This window comes from Mauremys reevesii, linkage group 13 (assembly GCF_016161935.1).
Source record: "Mauremys reevesii isolate NIE-2019 linkage group 13, ASM1616193v1, whole genome shotgun sequence".
In the NCBI taxonomy this organism is placed as follows: Eukaryota; Metazoa; Chordata; order Testudines; family Geoemydidae; genus Mauremys; species Mauremys reevesii.
The window spans coordinates 1,148,606-1,171,853 of record NC_052635.1 but is presented as its reverse complement, the minus strand read 5'-3'; the positions used below and the strand labels follow the sequence as shown (position 1 = coordinate 1,171,853).

Sequence of the window (23,248 nt, the reverse complement as noted above, 5' to 3'; positions counted from 1 at the left end):
AAAAGGACTTTGGGAACAAGAAATGTTGAGTGTTTGTCTGGGAAACATCTAGGGGGAGGTGAATGCAAATTCTCCAACATAAACTCAGCCTTTTAAAGCTCTAGCCTGAGGAGTAAGCTTCTGTTTGATGAGCTATTAGCCAGGCTGAGCAGGGATGGTGTCCCTGGCCTCTGTTTACCAGAAGCTGGGTATGGGCGACGGGATGGATCACTTGGTGATTCCCTGTTCTGTTCATTCCCTCTAGGGCACCTGGCATTGGCCACGGTTGGCAGACAGGATACTGGGCTAGATGCACCTTTTTTCTGGCCCTTCTTATGTTCTTATCACTTATGACATGCGGGTAAGATTAAAGGCCCAAACTATATAAAGGAAAGACAAAATTATTTGTTCTGGATCCATGGCAGTTATGACCCATGTGGAAAAATCCAGTGGTTGTGGGTTTAGAAGGACTGATACTTAGGCTGGAATCAGGGGCTACTCCTGAGAAGCCTTTTAGCATGTGGGTGAGTTGTTTGTTCTATTTTTTTTCTGTTTGTTATTTTTTTCTGTAATGTTTTCACCTGTATGTGATGGCTAGTGGAGTTCATACAGTCCCCAGATAAAACCCCTCCAACGCATCATCAGGGATCTACAACCCATCCTGGACAATGATCCCTCACTTTCACAGGCCTTGGGTGGCAGGCCAGTCCTCACCCACAGACAACCTGCCAATCTGAAGCATATTCTCACCAGTAACTGCACACTGCACCATAGTAACTCTAGCTCAGGAACCAATCCATGCAACAAACCTCGATGCCAACTCTGCCCACATATCTACACCAGCGACACCATCACAGGACTTAACCAGATCAGCCACACCATCACCGGTTCATTCACTTGCACGTTCACCAATGTAATATACGCCATCATATGCCAGCAATGCCCTTCTGCTATGTACATTGGCCAAACTGGACAGTCTCTACGGAAAAGGATAAATGGACACAAATCAGATATTATGAATGGCAATATACAAAAACCTGTAGGAGAACACTTCAACCTCCCTGGCCACACAATAGCAGATCTTAAGGTGGCCATCCTACAGCAAAAAAACTTCAGGACCAGACCCCAAAGAGAAACTGCTGAGCTTTTCAGTTCATCTGCAAATTTGACACCATCAGCTCAGGATTAAACAAAGACTGTGAATGGCTAGCCAACTACAAAACCAGTTTCTCCTCACTTGGTTTTCACACCTCAACTGCTAGAAGAGGGCCTCATCCTCCCTGATTGAACTAACCTCGTTATCTCTAGCCTGCTTCTTGCTTGCATATATATACCTGCCCCTGGAAGTTTCCACTACTTGCATCCGAAGAAGTGGGTATTCACCCACGAAAGCTCATGCTCCAATACGTCTGTTAGTCTATAAGGTGCCACAGGACTCTTTGCTGCTTTTACAGATCCAAACTAACACAGCTACCCCTCTGATACTTCATCTACATTTGTACTCACCTTTAACCCTTGTTTCACTACAAATGATTCACACACACACACTACACCAATATAGATCATCCCAGGAAAAGAGGTGTTAATAGTTTCCTAATTAATGATCAGGCCTATTATCTCATCCAAGAGCAATGTTTAAATCAGCTCTTTAAAAACATTTAACTTTTAAGGGGAGTTGTATATTTAAGCAGCGCGAATACACTCGTTCAAGGCACTGCAGCCCGTTTTAATGCCTGTACCATCCCCGCAGCAGGGCTGGGAGGGTTTTTGTGCAGCTCTGCTGTGAGGCTCTGTCACTGTGCTCTCTGCAGGGCGCAGAGATACACCGCGGTGTCTGCCAGCTCCAGGGCTGCGATGTTCAAAACTGTGGAGTTGTCAGTAGCCTGGGAAGAAAACCTCTGCTGGGCGAAACCTGCGGTATCACTGAAAGAGCTGACCTCCTTCGTTCCTCTCCGCAGTATGTACTGCGGGGCTCGGTTCGGGTACTGGCGGTACCAGTAGAGATAGACACCAGCAGTGTAGCTGGTTTCATAAGAACAGCTGAGAGTCACGGTGTCTCCTTCTGACCTGGACACTTCGGGTTCCTTGGACCGGACCGAGTCACCCAGCACCGCACCTGAAACAAAACACTCACGTTCAAGGGCAGCCAGGTGCACTGGCAGGTCTAGGCTGGGAATTTCAAAAGAGTCCAAGGGGTTTATCCGCATAATTTCGAACCAATTAAGGTTAGGGCAAAAATTAAGGTTAAGGATAGCAGGGGCGTTCGGATCTGGGTCAGGGTGAGGATCAGGGTTCGGGTTCTGGGTAGGATGCGAGTTGGGAGCCGAATTCCCTGATGCTTCTTCCAAAAACCCAGAGCCCGGTTACCTAGTTGGCTAAAGACCCAAAGGCTGAGAATGAACCGCGTCTCCATGGTGCTCAGACAGCGGCAGCCGGACAAGCTGAGAGGTCGCTGCGAGAAGAATTTTAAAGGCAACTTCTCGGAAGGACTGGGAGAGGTTAGTGCGAGACCGGCCTAGCAGAAGAGGGAGGGGTTCAGGTAACAGACACAGGAAACGTGCTGGGTTCAGATTAGTCGGCAGCTGAAGCGCAGGTGACAACTCTAGGGACAAATTCCTTCCACTGCACTTCCTGGAAGATCGATTTCTGACGTTCTGTCCTTTTTTTCTTATTCACTTTCCTTTTTATTGTCCTTCTTGTTGCTGCTTGGTGAGAAGTGAATTAAAGACATTGTGGGAAGACTTAAAAGCTCTGTATTGTGTGTGCCGGTTTTGTGGGTGTGGGTGTGTTTCTATCTGTCTCTATGTTTGTGTTTGCACATGTGCGTGTGTGTCTGCATGCTTCTGTGTGTTGTGTCTTTGTGTATCTCTCCCATTGGCCCCATGCTGGTTTACTCCAGCGAGGGGAATCCAGCCCCAATGGAAGTACAGCTGACTGAGACCGGTGGTGGATCTGGCCCAGTTGACTCCATCTGCCCCACAGTGATTCACCGCAGTTGAGGAGCAGACCCAGAGTGGGTAAACTGAGGTTAATCTGGGGTAATAAAATGGTGAATGAGGCCCATAAGTCTTCATAGGTGTTGGTCATGTGGTTTATACCAGCCCCGTCTTCTGATTTAACCATATGTCTGGGTCTGGGGATACTACTCTGCAGTCGTTTATGACGATGAGAAAGCCCAGCGGGTGGGTTTTTGTACAGGGCTCCCTATTAAACGCCTCACAGTGTCTTCCCACAGAGCACAGAAATACATCGTCGAGTCCGTCGGCTCTAGCTCTTTAATGGTTAAACTGACGAATTTTGAGGATTTCCTGAATTGTGCAGAAAACCTTCTCCCGGCTCCATTCTCTTCATCGTTACTCTCATCTATTCGGAAGAGGAAATCCATTGCCCCTGATCGTTGCTGTCTGTACCAAAATAAGTAATAATACTGGTACCCAGTGGAGAAAGTACACTCCAGGGTGACAGTCTGGCCCCCCAACTTTGACAGCTGCCCTTGTGTTTGCGTGACACTGCCTTGTCCCTGGCTGGAACCTGCAGGGAAGGAAAGAGAAAAAGTTCACCCTAATTAAGCATGTAAAACAATTACACATCTACAGCCATTGTCGTGTGAGGAGCACAGAGGCCTTTTAGGACTCAGGCGGCCCAGAAATGGAAAGGTTCTTTATGTGCATCTTGTATAAAGAGGCCAACTCAGGCCCAGAAAAGAGGCTTGGTTCCTCCCTTGTAGTAAAGCAGCAGTGAAGTTGGGAATAGAACCTAGGATTCCTAAATCGTAATCCTCCAAACTCTAACCACTAGACCTTGATCCCCTTGATCCACTCAGGGCTGGATATAGGACCCCAGAGTCCTGATCCTCAGTCTAACTGCTCTCAACCACTAGCCTCTCCTCCTCTCCCAGAAGTGGGACTAGAAACCAGAAGCTCAGACCCCTTCTTTTAACCCACTGAACCCCTGCTCTCCTCCCTGGGCTGTGAACAGAACCCAGGAATCCTGGCTTCCAGGTCCCCCCCCCCCCCCCGCTCAAACCCAATAGGTAACAGAAGTTCTAACTTCTGAAGAAGTGTTTTTTTACCCACGAAAGCTTATGCCCAAATAAATCTGTTAGTCTTTAAAGTGCCACCGCACTCCATGTTGTTTTAGAAGGTCTGACATTCGTTTCCCCTTTTAGCGGGCACTTACTGAAAGATAGAAATGATGTTGCTGTCCAAAGCAGGATTTCTGAAGCCTTCATGGTTAAAGATATTGTTTCCAGACCTTCAGGCCACCACAATGATGGGTGAATACAGGAACCTGGATAGAGTGGAATTTTATGGTGAAATTTCTCTCACAGAAGCAAATCAGAGACATTAAATCTGTGGAAAGACCATTTCGTCCTCTCCTATAGACGCCAGTTGAAGGCTGTTTCCCTCACCATGTAACAGCTAGTACCCTCCGGTAGCGTTTACCCCACCCGCTGTGGCTTTGGCTTGGTCCTGTCACGTGACACATTTCTGGCCTCCAGATCTCTTTAGCAACTCAGTGGGAGCAGCTTAGTTCTGTTCTCTTTCATCTTCGGAGACGGAGCTCAGCAAGAAACACGAGGTCAAGCGGGTTTTTACTTTTTTCAAAAGCGCGGGCGCGGGCGCACACACGGATTCTGTTGCCACAGATCTGGTCAGGATCCCCCTGCTCACAGCCGAGAGACACATTGTGCGCGGGGATCTTTCTCCAGAGTGAAGCAAAATTAACCCCGTTGACTCACAACCTGGGGATCTGTCCCATTGACGCCAATGACCCTAGGGTGATTTACACCACTGGGGTCTGGCCCATTGAATTCATTGGGGCAACTCTGATTTGCACCAGCTGATACTTTGCCCCATTTACACTACTGGAGCGTGGTCTGATTCCTACCTGCTGGAGTCTGACCCCAAGAAAGTAGACGGAGCTATTCATTGGTGATATCTGGCTCATGAGATTTTGAGGGAGGTGGGGGAACGGTTCCTGGAAAAGGGTAACATTGCCACACAATTCCCGCCCGTGCGGTTTCCGTCACACCTGCACCGTTTCATTCAAACCACTGCTTGTGGTGTCTCTTTACACTGCTTTCGATATGCGCCAGTTTTGTCTCTGAGTCAAGAGAAAACCGATCACTGGATTTCGTAACGGCCCCTCTATTAATCCACAGGATGTGGTAATTTAATGGCGCCTCAGCGATAGCACAGACACACATCCCCGAATCGCTCAGTTCTAACTCCGCAATTCTCAGACCCACGTATTTTTTGGCTCGCCTGAACTCCAATGAGAACCGGCTCCCAGCCCCGTTGTGCTCGCTCCCGACAGACCTTCGGAAGAGGTACTTCGTCTGCCCGCTGCTGCCCTGTTTCTACCAGTATATGTCATAACCTGCATATTCAGTCGAGAAAGTACAGCCTAGTGTGACAGATTCACTTTGTACTCCGGTCAGCTGTCCTTGTCTCTGGGTGACACTGTTCTTCTCGTTACTTAGTCCTGCAAAAACAGTAGATGCAAATTGACTATAAAAAATTATCACAACTGTGTCTGCTGTCAAATGAGGATCTCCAAGAGTTTTCCAATAAATGTGATCGATCTATCCCCGTACACCCCTTCTATCTATCTATCTATCTATCTATCTATCTATCTATATATCTACCTATCCCCACATACCCTTTCTATCTATCTGTCCTTCCCCGCTCTGCACTATATAATTATTTGTCTATTTCTGTATTTTTTCTCATTCGTTTTTAGAAAGGCGCGAGCTGAGATCTTCAAAGGTGCCCAAGAGATGCGGATACTTTAAAATGGATGGGAACCGGCTGCCCAGATCCGCTAGGCAGCTCTGCAAATCCCAGCCCGAATACAGAATTACGTCATTTATTTATTTTAAACAGAGTGTGTCTTTCCTAAACACCACCACACTTCATTGATTTTTTTTTATCTCACCTCACAACAACAGTAGAATACAGAGCTGTACTAGGAGACACAGCATGCTCGCTGCAGCTTCAAATTAACCTCGTGCTCACTCGGTATCTGCAACGAGCAAGAAAAGATTTCTTCCGCTTGTGTGAATTTATTTGTTGTTTCCTTTATCTATTTTTAATGACTGTGCACGATGTAAAAATGATCCCTGCTTTTTCTGTAAGCCCCTCTTCAATTTCCTTCCCGCCTTGTGACGTTAAAGGTATTGTACTGTACACATCAACAAAATATAAAGTCAAAGGTGGTTAATATGCAGGTCTGGAGCGCCCCCTAGTAGACCAATAAAACTATCAGAGACCACCCAGGAGGTGAAAATGCGCATGGAATTTCAGGTGTGATGTTTCTCCAGAGGAGAATTTTTGGATAGGCTGTGACTACTCACATACGTTTTTTTTTCTGAGCTGTGAGACTGTGAGGAAAGCGATAGTTTAGCCCATTTTAAAAGCGTCTCACTGTCCAGTCATTATTCAAAATCCTCCCGGTGTACAAATTTCAGATTTGCACAAATACTTCAAGTTTGTGGTATTTCTTGGCTGGTGATTCGGACGGTGATATTCAAAAGAGCCTAAGGACATAGAATTTCACTGGAATTTTTAAAGGAATCTGGGTGCTTAACTCTCTTGAAAATCCTAATCATAAGGACAAGTGGCTCATTAAAGGATTCAGTGTTATGAGAAATACTGACATGAGGAGTAGGTATTTTTAACCTACAGACAGTTATTGCTACTCTAGCAGCAGCTGCTACTGCCCGCCCCTCTCCCACCTCTCAGCTGGGGAGAGGAGGCTGTCCAGTCCCAGCTGTGCTCCAGTAGGAATTATGATACCCATGGACAGATTTCATGATGCATGACAGAAAGGGGCCATGACCCGGACACACTGCAGTGCATGGTTAAAGTGAAGGAGCTGCGGAGCGCCTACCACAAAGTGCGGGAGGCAAACTGCCACTCTTGTGCTGCGCCCACGAGCTGCTGGTTCTACAAAGAGCTGGACACAATACTCGGTGGTGACCCCACCTCCACTGTGAAGGCCCCTGTGGATACTCTGCTGGCTCACATGCCAGTTGAGAGTGGACCTAGACAGGAGGAGGAAATCTTGGATGAAGAAGGGGAGTATGACTCAGAGGCAGAGTAAGTCTTGGAGGCCAGAGATGCAGTCACTCAGGAGCTCTTTTCTTCCCAGAAGGAACCTAGCCAGTCACAGCAGCAGGGCCAGCTCTAGGCACCAGCAAACCAAGCATGTGCTTGGGGCAGCACATTTTCATGGGTGGCATTCTGGCCATCTTTTTTTTTTCTTGGGCAGGGCCGCCCAGAGGATTCCAGGGGCCTGGGGTCTTCGGTGGCGGGGGGCCCCCGCTTCAGCAGTAATTTGGCAGCGGGGGGCCCTTCCATTCCGGGACCCGCCGCCGAAGTGCCCCGAAGACCCGCGGCGGGGGCCCTCCGCCACCGAATTATCACCAAAGCGGGACCTGCCGCCGAAGCGCAGCTGGGTCTTCGGTGGTAATTTGGTGGCAGGGGCCCCCCGCCGCGGGTCATAGGGGCACATAGGCGGCGGGTCCCGGAACAAAAGGGCCCCCCGCCGCCGAATTACCGCCGAAGACCCAGCTGCACTTCGGCGGCGGGTCCTGCTTCGGCGATAATTCACCAGCGGGGGGTCCTTCTGCCCCGGAGCGGAAGGACCCCCCGCCAGTGAAGACCAGGAGTGGAAGAGTTTTCCAGCCCCCCCAGGGTGAGTGAAGGACCCCACTCCAGGGGCCCTGAAAAACACTCGTGGGGGCCCCTGCGGGACCCAGGACCTGGGGCAAATTGCCCCTCTTGCCCCCCCCGGGCGGCCCTGTTCTTGGGGCGGCAAAAGCCTAGATCTGGCCCTGGCAGCAGCAGCGAGTCCTGCATGGGAGGTGCCCTGGGGCCACTGCGGTTCATGCCGTGTGGGAGCAGTGCCCGAAGCTTGTGGCTTGGCCTGGCAGTCTCTGAGCGGGAACACTGGGGCTGGGGGCCGCCCCACGGGGCACATGGAGCTGCCTGCAGATGCCTCAGGGTGGCCACTCCCTAAAGCCGCAGCTGGGGTAGGCGAAGCAGAACAAGCTGCCCAGGGACTGTGGCAGGGTGGCCAGAAGCAGCAGCAACAGCAGAGCCATAGAGGGTGGGCTGCTGCCGTGCGGGGCCCACATCCTGCTCTCTGGTGTTCCGCTCCCTCTGGAACTACCCTGCCCTGGGTCCTCAACACCCCCCCCCAGCGGCCCCCCAGCTCTGCCCTCCCGGGTCCCAGACGGTGCTGGAGGCGGAGCCCTCGGCTGAGGCACAGCCCGGGAGCCCCGCTGTTTACCCCGACCCTGCCAGTGCCAGACCGCCTGGAGGTGAGGGGGGAGCGAGCGGAGTCAGCACTGGTGGGGGGGAGCCAAGGGCTGGGGTAGCAGGGGTGCGGGTGGGGAAGAGAGAGCCCAGGGCTGGGGCAGCAGGGGGTGGGGGAGGGCACTGGTGGGGGGGTGAGAGACCAGGGCTGGGGTGGGAGACAGCCAAAAAAATTGTTTTTGCTTCAGGTGGCAAAAAACCTAGAGCGGGGCCTGACAGCAGTCAGAGCCTGACAATGCACAAACAGGAGAGGAGGCCCCTGGTAGCTGGATCTGATTTTTTGGAATTTCTGAAGTGAGTTTTTGGGGGCAGGAGGATTGCAGGAAGCAGGCTTGTCTCCCACCTCATACCTAGTCTGAGCGGTGGAACAGGCTGTTGACTGACTCCATCGCTTCACATGATTCTCCCTCAGATCTCCAGCAAACTCTCGTTGAGACACTGGGCAATCCACTGCCGCAGGTTTCTCGGTAGATTTGTTTCTTTCCCCATTAATGGTAACTTTCCCATGCCACTTTGCTGTGATGGGGGACGAGGGGGGGGGGACACCATAGCTGCACACAGCTGAGCCACATAGGCTCCAGGGCAGAAGCCGCAGGCTTGGAGGAGACCCTCCCTTGATTCCCTGCTGATCCTCAGCAGTGAGATCTTCCATAATGATCACAGACTGTGGAAAGTGTGGGGACAGGAATGATTATCAGCCCCCCCACACACACACAGTGCTGGCTCTCCCCAAATGCCCAAGAGCCACATGCCCAGTGTACAGCAGGGTCAGGGAACAGTGATTTCCCCTGCCCCTGTGGCTACTCACCATTTGAGGCGTCTTGTGTCTCACGTGTGCTTGCCTGGGGTCAGCCAGTTAGTGTCAGGTGTTTGAGTACTGGCTGTGTTTTAAAGCACTGAATAAGTGTTGTCTGTGTCGCAAACAATACTGCTTCTGTAAAATGTTGCATTTAAACTTCACAGAGATGACCTTGGAAGCCCAGCCTCCCTCTTTGTTATCGGTCCCAGAATGGCTGCGCAGAATTAGAAAGTGTCCAAGAAGAACTAAGGAGGACTTTATGTGTGAGGTTATAATGCATTCCGCTGCCAAGAAACAGGAATTGAAGGAGTGGTAGGGCAATGAGAAGAGGGACCAAAAGGAGACTGTGGCACACCAAAAAGAAGCCACAGAGTGGCTCTTAACAGTTATGGAGCACCAAGTGGACAAGTTCCATGCGATAGTAGCTCTTCAAAACGAGCAGCTCCGTTTCCACCCTCCCCTGCAGCTGCTGTTGCAAAACTCTGTCCCATGTGCCCCTCACACCCTGCCAACACACTGTTATCAACCTCCTGGCTCCACTCTCTACCCGCAGCATTCCACTCCTCCCTCCTCACAGGCCAGCACTGTGGACTCCCACTACCCACTGCACTCCACACCCATCCCTCTGCAGTTTGGCCCTGCTGAAGTACAGCACCTGCTGCATCGCACTCCAAAGAAGAAGGTTGGGTATGATCCCTGGATATACACAAACCTGTAGCCATCCCAGGACCTCTCCTCCTCTTGAGACCTTCCCTTCCCCCATACGGTGTCCCCCTCCCTGCTGATGAATTTTTTCATTTGACTCTTTCCTCTGGTTGTTATCTTTCAATAAAAGAACTGTCTTTGTTTGAAAGCAATCTTTATTATATTAAATGAAAGCAAAAAGAGCACTGCCAAGGAACATACAAAAATGTTAAGGTCCCTTCTTGCATCATGTGCATCAATCACCTCCTAGCATTACAAGCACTGCAATCCTGAGCATAGCAACAAATATTAGTGGCTTTCAGCTTCAAATTGCTGCCTCAAAGCATCCCTGATCCTTAGGGCCCCACGTTGTGCCCCTCTAATAGCCCTGGTCTCCAGCTGTTCAAACTCAGCCTCCAGGCACTGAGCCTCTGTGGTCCAGCCCTGAGTGAAGCTTTCACCCTTCCCTTCATAAATATTATGCAGCATACAGCACACGGCTACAAGCATAGGAATATTGTCATCAGCCATGTCCAGCTTCCCATACAGGAATCACCAGTGGGCTTTTAAATGGCCGAATGCACACTCCACTGTCATTCTGCACTTGCTCAGCCTGTTGAACTGCTCCTTGCTGCTATCAGGTTGCCCCATGTATGGCTTCGTAAGCCACGGCATTAAGGGGTAGGCGGGGTCTCCCAGGATCACAATGGCATTTTGACTTCCCCTATGGTGATCTTCTGGTCCAGGAACAAAGTCCCTGCTTGCAACATCTTGAACAGGCTAGTGTTCCAAAAGATGTGGGCATCATGCACCTTTCTGGACCAGCCTGTGTTAATGTCTGTGAAATGCCCATGATGATCCACAAAGGCCTGGACAACCATTGAGAAATACTCCTTGTGATTAATGTACTCAGTGGCTAGGTGGTCTGGTGCCAGAATTGGAATGTGCATGCCATCTATCGCCCCTCTGCAGCTAGGGAAACCCATTTGTGCAAAGCCAGCCACAATGCTATGCACATTGCCCAGAGTCATGGTCTTTCGGAGCAGGGTGTGATTAATGGCCCCGCGCACTTCCATCAACATGACTCCAATGGTCGACTTTCCCACTCAAAACTGGTTAGCGACCGATCGGTAGCAGTCTGGGGTAGCCAGCTTCTGCCGTGCAATCACCATATGCTTCTCCAGTGACAGGGCAGCTCTCATTCTCGTGTCCTTGCAGCGCAGGGATGGGGGCAGCTCATCATCCCAGACATGCATCACGATGCGATCCCACCATGCAGTGCTTGTTTCCCAAGCCCAAAAGTGGTGTTCCACTGTGGTCAGCACCTCCGTGAATGCCTCAAGCAATCTCGTGTGGTAGCTACTACTCGTGGCGAGATCAATGTCACACTCCTCTTGCCTTTGTAGTTTAAGGAATAACTGAACTGCTACTCATGACGTGCTGGTCAGATCGAGCAGCATTCTGGTCAGCAGTTCGGGATCCATTCCTGCAGCCGGAAAGAGGCAGGGCAGGGCCTGCAGAACACAAACCGTTGAAACATGGCGCCCAATGCGGAAGGAAACAAAGAGATTGCTGAGATGCAAAGCAATGCATCACGGAGCATTGGGATGCCCCACAGCATCCTCTGCCTTCCCACAACTCTTAGTGGCAGAAGAGGAAGAGATGTTCTATGGGATAGCCAGGGCCGGCTCTGGCTTTTTGCCACCCAAGCAAAAAAAAAGAAGGGGGCAGGTCCACCAGAGCAGCAAAGCTGGGGCACAGGCCGGAGCAGCAAAGGGGGTGTGTGGAAACAACAGCGCAGCCGGCAAAGAAGGGGAAAAACCAAACAAAACCCCCTACAGGGCCGCTGGAGCCAGGGGCCTCCCTGTGCGGCAGCATGCGCCCCCGTCTCCGGGGGAGGGAGCAGGGGAGAAAGAAGGGGGTGGCCAGCGCTTCAGGGGCGCTCACCCCGGGGCTGACTGCCGCGCCGCCTGCCGGGAGGGCTCCGCGCTGCTCCAGTGGGCTGGGAGGGAAGGACGCGGGCTGCCCTGCCGGGCTTGCTGCAGGGCGCTCCGCTCCTCCGCACCGCCGCTGCCCCCTACAGGGCCGCCGGAGAAGCGGCAAAGAAAAGCGGCCTTGCCGCCCTAGGTTTAGGCGGAAGCCGCGGTAGAATCTGCCGCCCCAAGCAGGAACTTGCTCAGCTGGTGCCTGGAGCCGGCCCTGCGGGATAGCTGTCCAGAGTGCACCTCTCCGAACAGCGGCGCAAGTGCTACAAGTGTGAACACACTATTGCACACGCAGCTGTCAGTGTGAACACACAACAGCGGTTTTCCTTCTGTGCTCTCTGAGCGGCTCTGTAACTGTTGGTGCAGTAGCTTTGCCAGTGTAGATGTGCCCTCAGTCTACATTTGCAAATGTAAAGCACCGAGAGTAACAGCTCCCCTCAGAGAGCGCTGCAGGGAAAGCGCTGTTGTGTGTTCACACTGTCAGCTGCCATCCCAACCAGTGGCCACACTTGCAGCAGCATTGGGAGCAGTGCACTCTGGGCAGCTCTGTAACTTTGCAAGTGTAGACGTGAAAAATCAGCACTCCGACCCTCGAGCGCAGCAAGTTTGCTCCCAGCGCTGGCGCTCGACCACACTCACACATCAAAGCGCTCCCGGGGCAGCGCTTGGGATTCTGTTCCATTTTCAAAAAGCATTTTTGAAAGTGTTCTCCTGAAAGCAGGAATTGTGAGATGACGCTCTCTGACCTGTGCTACGCAGGAGTCAGAGTCGATCAGATAGGTGCCTTCTGTTTTTTTTTTAATCTGTCAATCTATTATATCAGCCCATGTTCATTTTTAATGGGAATCTGGTGTTCAAACCCCGAAATCAGATTAAAATGCTGAGACCAAGTATTTCCTAGCACACAATTGGAAATTGATGGTCATGGTGATGGCACAGGAGGATAAAACTGAGATCTGGGCTGTCCCCGTCAGGCAGGGAGCTGCACAGACACCCAGTGAGAGACAGCTCCTGCCTCAAAGGTTTTTCAAACTCAACACCCAAGACAGACGGGGACGAAGGCACGTGAGGGATGTGGGAGGTTTTCGTGCAGCTGTCTCCGGGGGCTCTCTCACTGTGTTTCATTCAAGGCACAATAATACACAGCTCTGTCTGCCAGCTCCAGGTCTTTGATGATCAGAACTGTAGCCGTGGCGTTAGTCTCAGAAGTGAATCTCGTCAGGGCAAAATCTGCGTGGTCACTGATGGTGCTTCCCTTCGCTCCTCTCTGGAGAATGTACTGCGGGGCTTGGTTGGGGCTCTGGCGGTACCACTGTAGAGAGACACCGCTATAGCTGGTGCTGTAGGAGCAGCTGAGTGTCACAGCGTTTCCTTCTGTGCCAGACATGTCGGGTTCAATGGATTGGACTGAATTCCCAGACACAGCACCTGCAGCAAAACAAAATGCACCAGCTAGATGAGGGGAGGGTGCATAGGGCTAGATGGAGGGGATGTATTGACAGATAGAGGGGGTGGATGGGGATAGACAGACAGATAGAGAGGGTGTATGGGGAGCGAGAGAGAGAGAGTCTTTTGAGAGAGAGAGCAGAGTAATAGAGATCGTTAGACAGAGAAAGGCGAGGTGAGGGAAAGAAAGAGACACCTGGTAGAAAGATAATTAAGGATGCAACTTGGTATGAGACAGATTCATAGGCAGTGAGACAAGTTGCCCGAACAACACAACAATTACCTGGACACCGAGTCCCTAGGAAGAGGCTCAGAAGCAAACACTTGTTCATTGTTTGAGATAAGTGGCCCCAGTAGTTCCACTGAGAGGTGTTCAGACCTCCACGCCCTGCAGAAAGCGCCTCGAATGTTAAAACCTGACTCAGATTCTGCCTTACTTCTCTCTGGGGCAGGATGTGAACACACGGCTTCCCAGGAAGCAGAGGGAGGTGGGGTTTGTGGCTGACTGTAACATCATGCTTACTTCCTTCTCCTAATTCATCTGGGGATTTCCCCCCACATCCTACTTCTAGAAAAAGTCCTGGTTTATTTATTTATTGCAATTGTCAGGGTATAGGAAAGAGATTGAGTTCTCTTGTGACCTCAGGTGCTTTTAGTCAGCGCTTTGTTTTCTCGTTAATAGGTAACTGAGAAAGAAAGAAAGAAAGAAAGAAAGAAAGAAAGAAAGAAAGAAAGAAAGAAAGAAAGAAAGAAACGCCTGCCCAAGAATTAGGACTTGCAGCAGACCCAGTATTTGGGAATCCTAAGGAGCACAGCTGGCCTGCAGTGGGCTGCCTCATAGACTACACAGCCTGATTGGCTGGAAGAGTCAGCAGACCAGCTCTTAAGCCCAGCAGCAGCAACAGTTCAGGAGTTGCCCAAATCATTTGCCAGGGCTGCTACTTTGGCTTCTGGCTGGTTTGTTCCAGCCCTGCTCCTGCCTTGGACTCCGCCTGGCCTCACTTGCAGGTAATCCTGCCCTGGCCCTCAGCCCCATGCCTCACTTTGTCTTTGCCCCTTGGCTCTGTCTTCTGGATGCTCACTCCGGCTCTAACCCCTGGGCTGCCTGTCCACATCCTGCTCACAGACAGACAGACATTGGCTCTGCTAGAACTGCGATGCCTTTCACCAGATGAGGATCTGGAGCGCAGGAGTTGTCTCCAGCGCTGGAGTTGTCTCAGGCTTCCATTGCTGTAAAAGAGACCAGAATCTGACCCCGTGTTTTTTAGCAGGTGTTTCCAAATTCAGAAAATTTGGTAACCAATTTCTCAATGAATTTTTTTGCAAAGGCAGCAAATATGGTATTAAAACATTGCAAACTTCGACATGTAACTACTCTCGTAACTATTACTGAGATAAGAAGTAGTCATGCTTGGTTAAGAGGCGCTTAGTGATATAATATTATACAGGGATAGAGACTGAAAATATGCAATAATCATTTATATCTTAAGCGTTTTAAACTAAAATCCTATCCTAGTGAAGCCCTTAAACATGTTTACTTTTTAGCAGTGTGTGTAGCCCATTTATTTCTGCAAGACTAAAGCCGTTGCCTACGTGTTTTCCTGGACTGGGCCCAAGAATCTGGGAGCACGTACAGCACTAAGCAATGAGCAACACATGAAGTGATCGGGGGAAGAAATATGATTGAAAGTGAAAATACCATTGCACACTCCCTTATAGCTTTAAAGGACTTCAGTCATTCAAATGGCAAAAGTATCTTAATTTAAGCAAAAAGAGTAAAAATTTACAGTGGAAATATATATGATCCAGCCAAGCCTGAATGGAACCAAACTTGGACAAAGAAGTTGTCAGGCAGAAAGACACAGTGCCTTCCACACTATGTAGCCCTGAGAAATCTTTACCTTTTTTGTACAGATACAGATATTACCCTACTCCACAGTGGGTCTGATAACACGGTAGTTCACGGAGGAGTCCTGGAGAGACGCCTCTTCAATTTCCAAGGTCAGACGCTTATTAATAAAATGATCGTTATCCTCCAAATACAAAACTGCTGAGAATTTCCCGAGGGCGAACTTGTTCTCCTCACCAGACCTGAAAGCAGTCAGTACATGTGGGGAGGTTGGCTCGGACACTGACGGTACCAAAACAGGTAGGGGTTTCTGTCTACCGTGGAGACGTTACATTGCAATGTTGCATTGTGTCCAGCGGAGATTCTCAGCTCCGGAGATGACTGGGACACAGAAAAACTTTCAGCAATACCTGAAAAGGGGGAAAAGGTCTTGAAACACTTTTTTTGCATCCATTTTTCTGTAATATTTATCTATCATTCAAGGCACATCTGATGAGCAAAAACGTGATTTTTAATACAATTCCAGTTTTGCCAAAATAATTACATAAAATCCCCATATATTCTCTGGGTTTTTTTTTTAGAGATTGCATTTTACTTGCCAAATATCACAAAAGTTGAGGTTCTGAAGTATGTATACATCTGCTTCACAATGAAAATGGCTCTCACCTGACAGCAGGAGAATACGGTGGAGATGTAGAACCAAGCAGGGCATTTTGTAACTTCACCAATTACTTACAAAGGATTTCTGCCTGCTGCTTCTCATGTAACAGTTGGTATTATAAATATGGAACCTGCTTTTTCTGTGACCTGTGTGTGGCCTTCCTGTCACCTCCTGGGACTACAGTAACTGAATAAACCAAGAAAATACTATGGGATGTGTTGCTGTGGAGCGCCCTCTAGTAGAAAAGCGGAGGGGGAGCAGGAAAAGCATTCTTAGCCCACTCATGGGGAGAAATAGCTTATTTTCTGGTGGCATGTCTCATGGATGGCGTCTTCCCAGAGAAACAGTGCATGCAGCCTATAGATGTTTCATGAAAGTCATTTCAGAGTTAAGGGGCTTGGATGAAATTGATAATGTAGCACTTCTTAAAGCATTCTTCTAGCCATGGTTTACAGTCATCTTTTAAAACTTTCCGGCCGAAAAATCATCACTGGGTCCTAGGCTAGACTTCTACGAGAGGAAGGATGGTCCACTGGTCACAGTTCTGGGCAACTACACCTATATTCCCCATCCCTGTTCCAGGCACCCCTCTCCAGCTTCTGGCCCCACAGCTTTTAAGAACATAAGAATGGCCCTACCGGGTCAGGTGTGGTCTGTACTGTATCTAGCTTCAACCAGTACATGCAAGTCTCCCCAGGGGATGGTGCCTATTGGGCTGTGTTAGAAGCTGATGGAAATTGCCTCATCACTGATTTTGATGCTGTATTCCAGGAGCATCTAAGAAGCATCACCACCCAAGAAATGTACACACACCAATACCTTGGAAAAAACAATTCAAAATGAGATCATACAGTTACTGGCAACAAAAGTCAAACAAAAGATTGTGGTAGATTTGAAGTCAGCAAAATATTACTCTGTTATTCTGCACTGCACATCTGACATCAGCCATACAGAAAAAATGACATTAATGGTGTGTTTTGTAACAACAACAACAGAACCTAGTGAAAATGTCTCTGCAATGGTGACTGTCAGAGAGCATTTTCTAGAATTTATTGATGATACTACAGGAGCTGGTATGACAAATGTGCTTCTTAAAAATCTGGAAGATACAGGAATTGCGATAGCTGACATGAGAGATCAGGGCTATGATAATGGTCCCAACATGAGAGAAAAGAACAGAGGAATGCAGACGCGGATCTGAGAGTTAAACCCTCGAGCTTTTTTTGTCCCATGCAGTTCTTATTCATTGAACTTGGTGGTCAGTGATGCAGCATCAGCTTCCAGTGAGGCTGCTGAATTTTTTAATGTAATTCAAAGCATCTATGTATTTTTCTCTGTATCAACTCATCGATGGCAGGTTTTGAAGCAACATCTGGGAACATTAACTCTAGCACTGAAACCACTGAGTTCCACACGATGGGAAAGTCGAGTGGAGGCGATAAAGCCTATTGAACACCAGATTGGGAATATAGATGATGCCATAGTTGCCATTATGGAGGATAATGCTATGACAGGAACTGTTTGTGGGAGAACAGTGGTAGAGGGAAATGGAATCACCAGAAACATACATAACTTCAAATTTCTGTGCGGCTTAGTGTTGTGGCATGACATACTGTTTGCAATAAATGTTGTAAGCAAAAGGCTCCAAGGTGTTGACCTTGATATATCTGGAGCAATGGAACAACTGGACAAAGCAAAATCATACCTACAGTCTTACCGGTCAGAGGAGGGATTTCAAAACGTTCTGAAGAATGAACATAAGTGGGCAGAGGAACTTCACACTGAAGCTATTTTCCCACCCATTCAAGAATACAAGATATATATATAAGAGTCACCGAAGAAGTCATTTTGATTATGAGGCATGGGATAATGCCATAAAAGACCCCAAACAACAATTCAAAGTTGAATTATTTAACCAGGTGCTAGATTGTGCAATACAGTCAGTTGAATAATGTTTCATGCAGCTCAAGGAACACAGCAGTATATTTGGGATGTTGTATGATATTCCAAAACTCCTCACTATACCTGAAGAAGACCTACACCAGCAAGGCAGGTCACTAGAGACAGCCAAGTAGTAAAGCAATTTGCAGCATAAATTTATCTTCTTTGTTTTAGGAGCCTTTGGTTAATTATAAAATCATTCTTCCTTTAATTTGTTTAAATGTTAGTTCCAGTTTTAAATGTTAGATCTGCTCTTTCGGAGGCCACCTCCTCTCTTCCATGCCTGTCCTATGATGCTGAAGTCACAAGGGAACTTCTGTCAGTTTGACTCTGATATTGTTATAGAACAAAATATCTAATGTAATGTGAAACGTCACTATTGTAAGTCAGGGGCGCCCACTAGTGGCCGTAAGAAACCATGCAAGAAAATATCAAAAGCCAGCAAGAAAGACATTTCAGAGACCTTTCTGAGACCAAAAAAGTCCTATTGTTAAATATAATGTCTCATGCTGCTCCAGTTCAACCACAAAGTATGGGCTGCAAGTAGGAGTCGTTGGGTGATATTCTCTTCCCGGTGTTATGACGGAGATCAGACTATATGGTTACAGTGCTCCCTTCTGCCCTTAAAATCTGTATGTTTATCGATATGGCGCTTAGCTCAGGCTTTAAACTGAGATGATTCCTACCAGCCAGTGCTGATTGACGGGAAAAGGTTTGTTTGTAAAGAGGCTATCAACCATCTTCTCACTATTCTTCTCCACATAGAACTTGCCTGCTCTGAGCTCATGATCATGACTGAATATTGACACAACAGCCCCTGTCCCGGACCAGGACCTCATTATACTAGGCACTATCCATTAAGCGCATTCTAGGAGCCCTGGTCTTAGGGCAAGACTCCATTACGCCAGGCGCTGTACAAACACAGAATTTAAAAAGGATCAGTGCCCTAAAGACCTCTAAGCTGTCTGGGTGACTAGGGGGAGACTGCGGGGCTTCGGGGACGCCTGTCTCTGGCCTCTCTCCAGTGCAGGGCAGTTGAATGGGAAGGAAGGGAGGGTTTTTGTACAGCTCTGCTCCGTGGCTGTGTCACTGTGCCCGCTGCAGGGCGCAGAGATACACCGCTGTGTCCGCCAGCTCCAGGGCTCTGATGTTGAGAACTGTGGAGCTGTCAGCAGCCTGGGAAGAAAACCTCTCCTGGGCGAAACCAGCATTTTCGCTGTCAGACGTGTACAACTTCGTCCCTCTCCGCAGAATGTACTGCGGGGCTCGGTTAGGAGACTGTCGGTACCAGTAGAGATAGACGCCCCTAGAATCGGTGGTATTGTAGGAACAGCTGAGTGTCACCGAGCTTCCTTCTACTTCAGACACTTGGGGTTCCTTGGACTGGACCGAATCACCCAGCGCAGCACCTGCGACAAGAAATAAACACACACAATATACGATCAGTTCCACACAAGCTGAGTGCTCAACCCAGAGAGAGAAAGAGACTGTGGAAGGGGAGGAATAAAACTAGGTATGTAGATAGGTAGACTGACGGGGAGGGAGCGCTGCAACGAAACGGAGACAGCTGGTGGATTGGTTCTGGTTTTGGGAGGGGAGAGAGAGGGTTTAATTAGCAGTGACCCAGCTTTGTTCATGGAGCTTAACAGCTCAATTACCTGGGCATAGAGTGAGCATAAAAAGGTTTAGAACAAAACGCATGGCCTTTGTTTAGCGGACTTTGCTCTTAGAGTCACAAAGAGGCGGTGAAAACACAACAGGAAAGCCAGGGGACTGTTGGCTGAATGTTATAAACCGACCCACGTGCCTCCCTGAAAAGTCCAGAGGGGCGGATCTGACCCCAATGCCTAAAGCGAGAGGAAACTAGGGGAGGGGAGTGGTGTTTGCTAAGGATTTCTATGTGAAAATGTCCCTGCTGGCTCTTTCATCAAAAAGGTTGGTTTGTTCCAGCTGTGACTCTCTCTATTCAATAGACATCACATAGCTGTATAAGACGCTGAACGAATAGAAAAGCTGGAGGACGGAAAGAGCAAGCTGGGTGGGTGGATGTTGATTTCGGGGGAGCTGAAGTGCTTTAAATCAGCTAAGACCCTGTCCCGATAGAGATACACCAGACTTGCAGTGATGGGACAGAGATCAGAACCTCGCGCCGTGTCTCTTGTAAATTTTTCCAGCTGCAGGAAATCGTGCTACTATTTTCCAAGGGTGGGAGGGTGATTTGTTTTACTGACAACAAAAATTTTCATTGAAAGTTTGTAAATTCTTGCATATATGAGTTCACATGAATATAATTGTGATAATGCATCGGGCTTGGTTTGCACAGGATGGTGGGTCTCATACACTTACACAAGGACAGAAACGGAAAGATCCTCCCAGACATGGGAAGATCAGAAGGAACGTAACTTGCGTGTTGCTGGGCTAGAAAGAGTTAAGCAACTAGTACGCTACAGAACCCAAATTCAGCCTTTAAAGACATATTAGAAAAGTATGTAAATGGCAATTAAGGCCATAAATAACTCACAAAACTTCCTTACAAAGGCTAGAGCTTTGAAATATAAACCTGTTCTGTTAGAGCAGGGGCGGGCAAACTTTTTGGCCTGAGGGCCACATCAGGTTTTGTAAATTGTATGGAGGTCTGGTTAGGGGAGGGGGTCATGGCCCAGCCTCCACCTCCTATCTGCCCCCCCATACTCCTGCCCAATCCAATCCCCCAGTTCCCTTACGACCCCCCAAGACCCCTGCCACAGCCCCCGACCCCTGACACCCCATCCAACCCCTCCTCTCATTCCTGATGTCCCCCTGGGACTCCTGCCTCATCCAACCACCCCTTCTCCCTGTCCCCTGACTGCCCCCAAACCCCTGCCCTCGACTGCCCCCTGCCGCCCTATCCAACACTCCCCTCCTTCCTGACTGCCCCCACCCCTGCCCCCAATCAACCCCCCTGTTCTCCCCTGACCCCTATCCACACCCCCGCCCCCGATCACCCCCCCAACTCCCCTGCCCTCTATCCAACCCCCCTGCTCCCTGCCCCTTTACCATGCTGCCTGGAGCACCAGTGGCTGGCGGCGCTACAGCCGCACCACCCGGCTGGAGCTGGGCCATGCCGCCACCGCCCAGCACAGAGACCAGGTCAGGCCGGGCTCTTCAGCTGCGCTGCCCAGGAACTCACAGCCCCGCGGCCCAGAGCATTGCGCCGGCCGCGAAAGGAGCTGAGGCTGCGGGGGATGGGGAACGGCAGGGGAGAGGCCGGGGGCGAGCATCTCGGGCCAGGAGCACGGGGGCAGCAGGATGGTCTCACAGGCCAGATGTGGCCCACAGGCCAGAGTTTGCCCACTTTTGTATTAGAGAATTGGAAGAAGATAGTGATTGTGGTAGTCTGTGTTTACCTGTATCTTGTTAGTGGTTAACAATTTGACCGAACAGTTCCTGTCAATATTCTGTTGATTCAGAGAGGAAAGGGGGATACTATCATGTCGATAGAACTTGGCTGTAATAATATCATTGGCTATATTTCTCTTTGAAGTTTGTAGTAAACTGTCTATAAACTGCTGGAGGATTCTCTGCACCCCGAGGTCCTTAAACCATGATTTGAGGACTTCAATAGCTCAGACATAGGTTTGGGGTTTGTTACAGGAGTGGGTGGGTGAGATTCTGTGCCCTGCATTGTCAGGAGGTCAGACTAAGGGTACGTCTACACTATGGGATTATTCCGAATTTACATAAACCGGTTTTGTAAAACAGATTGTATAAAATCGAGTGTGCGCGGCCACACTAAACACATTAAATCGGTGGTGTGCGTCCACGGTCCAAGGCTAGCGTCGATTTCTGGAGCATTGCACTGTGGGTAGCTATTCCGTAGCTATCCCATAGTTCCCGCAGCCTCCCCCCCCCTTTGAATTTCCGGGTTGAGATCCCAGTGCCTGATGCGGCAAAAATCATTGTCGCGGGTGGTTCTGGGTAAATGTCGTCAGTCACTCCTTCCGCTGGGAAAGCAACAGCAGACAAGCATTTCATGCCTTTTTTTTCCCTGGATTGCCCTGGAAGATGCCATAGCATGGCAATCATGGAGCCTGTTTCGCCTTTTGTGACTGTCACCGTATGTGTACTAGATGCCGCTCACAGAGGCGATTCAGCAGTGGCACACAGCTGCATGCTTTTGCTTTTGCATGATAGCAGCGATGGTTATCAGCCATATTGTACCATCTACCATACCATAAATTGGTAATAAGATGGGCATGGCTACCAGTCCTTTTGCACTGTTCCATTTGCTGCTGTCATAAGTGCCCCTGGCTGCTCTTAGCCAGGGGTGCAAAAGCCAAAATTGGGAATGACTCCCTGAGTCAATCCCTCCTTTTTGGTATCTAAAAATAGAATCAGTCCTGCCTAGAATATGGGCAAGTGTACTAGAGAACCACTGTATCAGAGAACCAGAGAGCACAGCTGCTCTGTGTCAGATCCTGCATAGATTATGAGCTGTATGCTATTCACAGGGGGTGCTCCTGCAACAACCCCACCTGTTAATTCCATTCTTCCCCAGCCTTCCTGGGCTACCATAGCATTGTCCCCCCACTTGTGTGATGAAGTAATAAAGAATGCAGGAATACTTGTTAGTGAGAAATGAGTGGAAGGCAGCCTCCAGTTGCTATGATAGTCCACATAGGACATTAAGGAGTGTGTAGGAGAGGAGCCTAGCATCCTGCTGCTAGTCCAGGGGCAACTGAATCTTTTCTTTACACATGAAGGGTGGGGGCTGATGAAGCTCAGCCCCCTGTTGCTATGATGATGATGGTTATCAGCCATATTGTACCATCTACCAGGAAAAATTAGGGCCAGGCGCCCTTGATCGACCTGACCGATGCTAGTACGCATGGTTACCAGGCCTTTTGCACTGCCCCATGTGCCATTGGCTGATGATGCCAATGGGTATCAGTCTTATTGTACCATCCGTCACCCCTGGCGGGGGGGGGGGAGCAAGGATGTTGGGGTTGAGTGCTGCACCATCGCGTCTATCGGCGGCATTCCGTAAAGACAGGGTGCCCTGTAAACGAGTCAAGACCGGATTGTTTTCCCTTTCACTTCTGGGGTGGGTGGGTGGGTGCGTAAATTGCCTAGCTATGCCCTGACCCACCGCGGACACTGTTTTTGACCCTAGAAGCATTTGGAGCTCAGCCAAGAATGCAAATGCTTTTCAGAGACTGCAGGAACTGTGGGATAGCTTGAGTCCTCCAGTCCATGAGCGTCCATTTGATTCTTTGGCTTTCCGTTACGCTTGCCACGCAGCAGTGCGCTGAGTCCCTGCTATGGCGTCTGTCTGGAGATATTTAAAAAATGATTTTGAATTTCGTCTTCTGTAACGGAGCGCTGATAGAACAGATTTGCCTGCCCTTACAGCGATCACGTCCACATCGTCCATGCTGGAGCTCTTTTTTTATTTTGATTTCGGACTGCATCGCCACCCGTGCTGATCGGAGCTCCACGCTGGGCAAACAGGAAATATTCAAAAGTTCGCGGGGCTTTTCCTGTCTACCTGACCACTGCATCCGAGTTCAGATTGCAGTCCAGAGCGGTCACTGGTGCACT

At 49.4% G+C, this 23,248-nt stretch overlaps 2 gene segments (V, D, J or C); both read right to left on the bottom strand.

Moving 5' to 3' along the window:
- Positions 1-12,616: 12,616 nt before the first annotated feature.
- Positions 12,617-13,603, bottom strand: LOC120379830. The segment is given in 2 exon segments: positions 12,617-13,199; positions 13,501-13,603. Coding segments are annotated over 2 exon segments (366 nt in total).
- Positions 13,604-18,754: 5,151 nt separating this feature from the next.
- Positions 18,755-19,419, bottom strand: LOC120380715. The segment is given in 2 exon segments: positions 18,755-19,077; positions 19,327-19,419. Coding segments are annotated over 2 exon segments (366 nt in total).
- Positions 19,420-23,248: the final 3,829 nt, after the last annotated feature.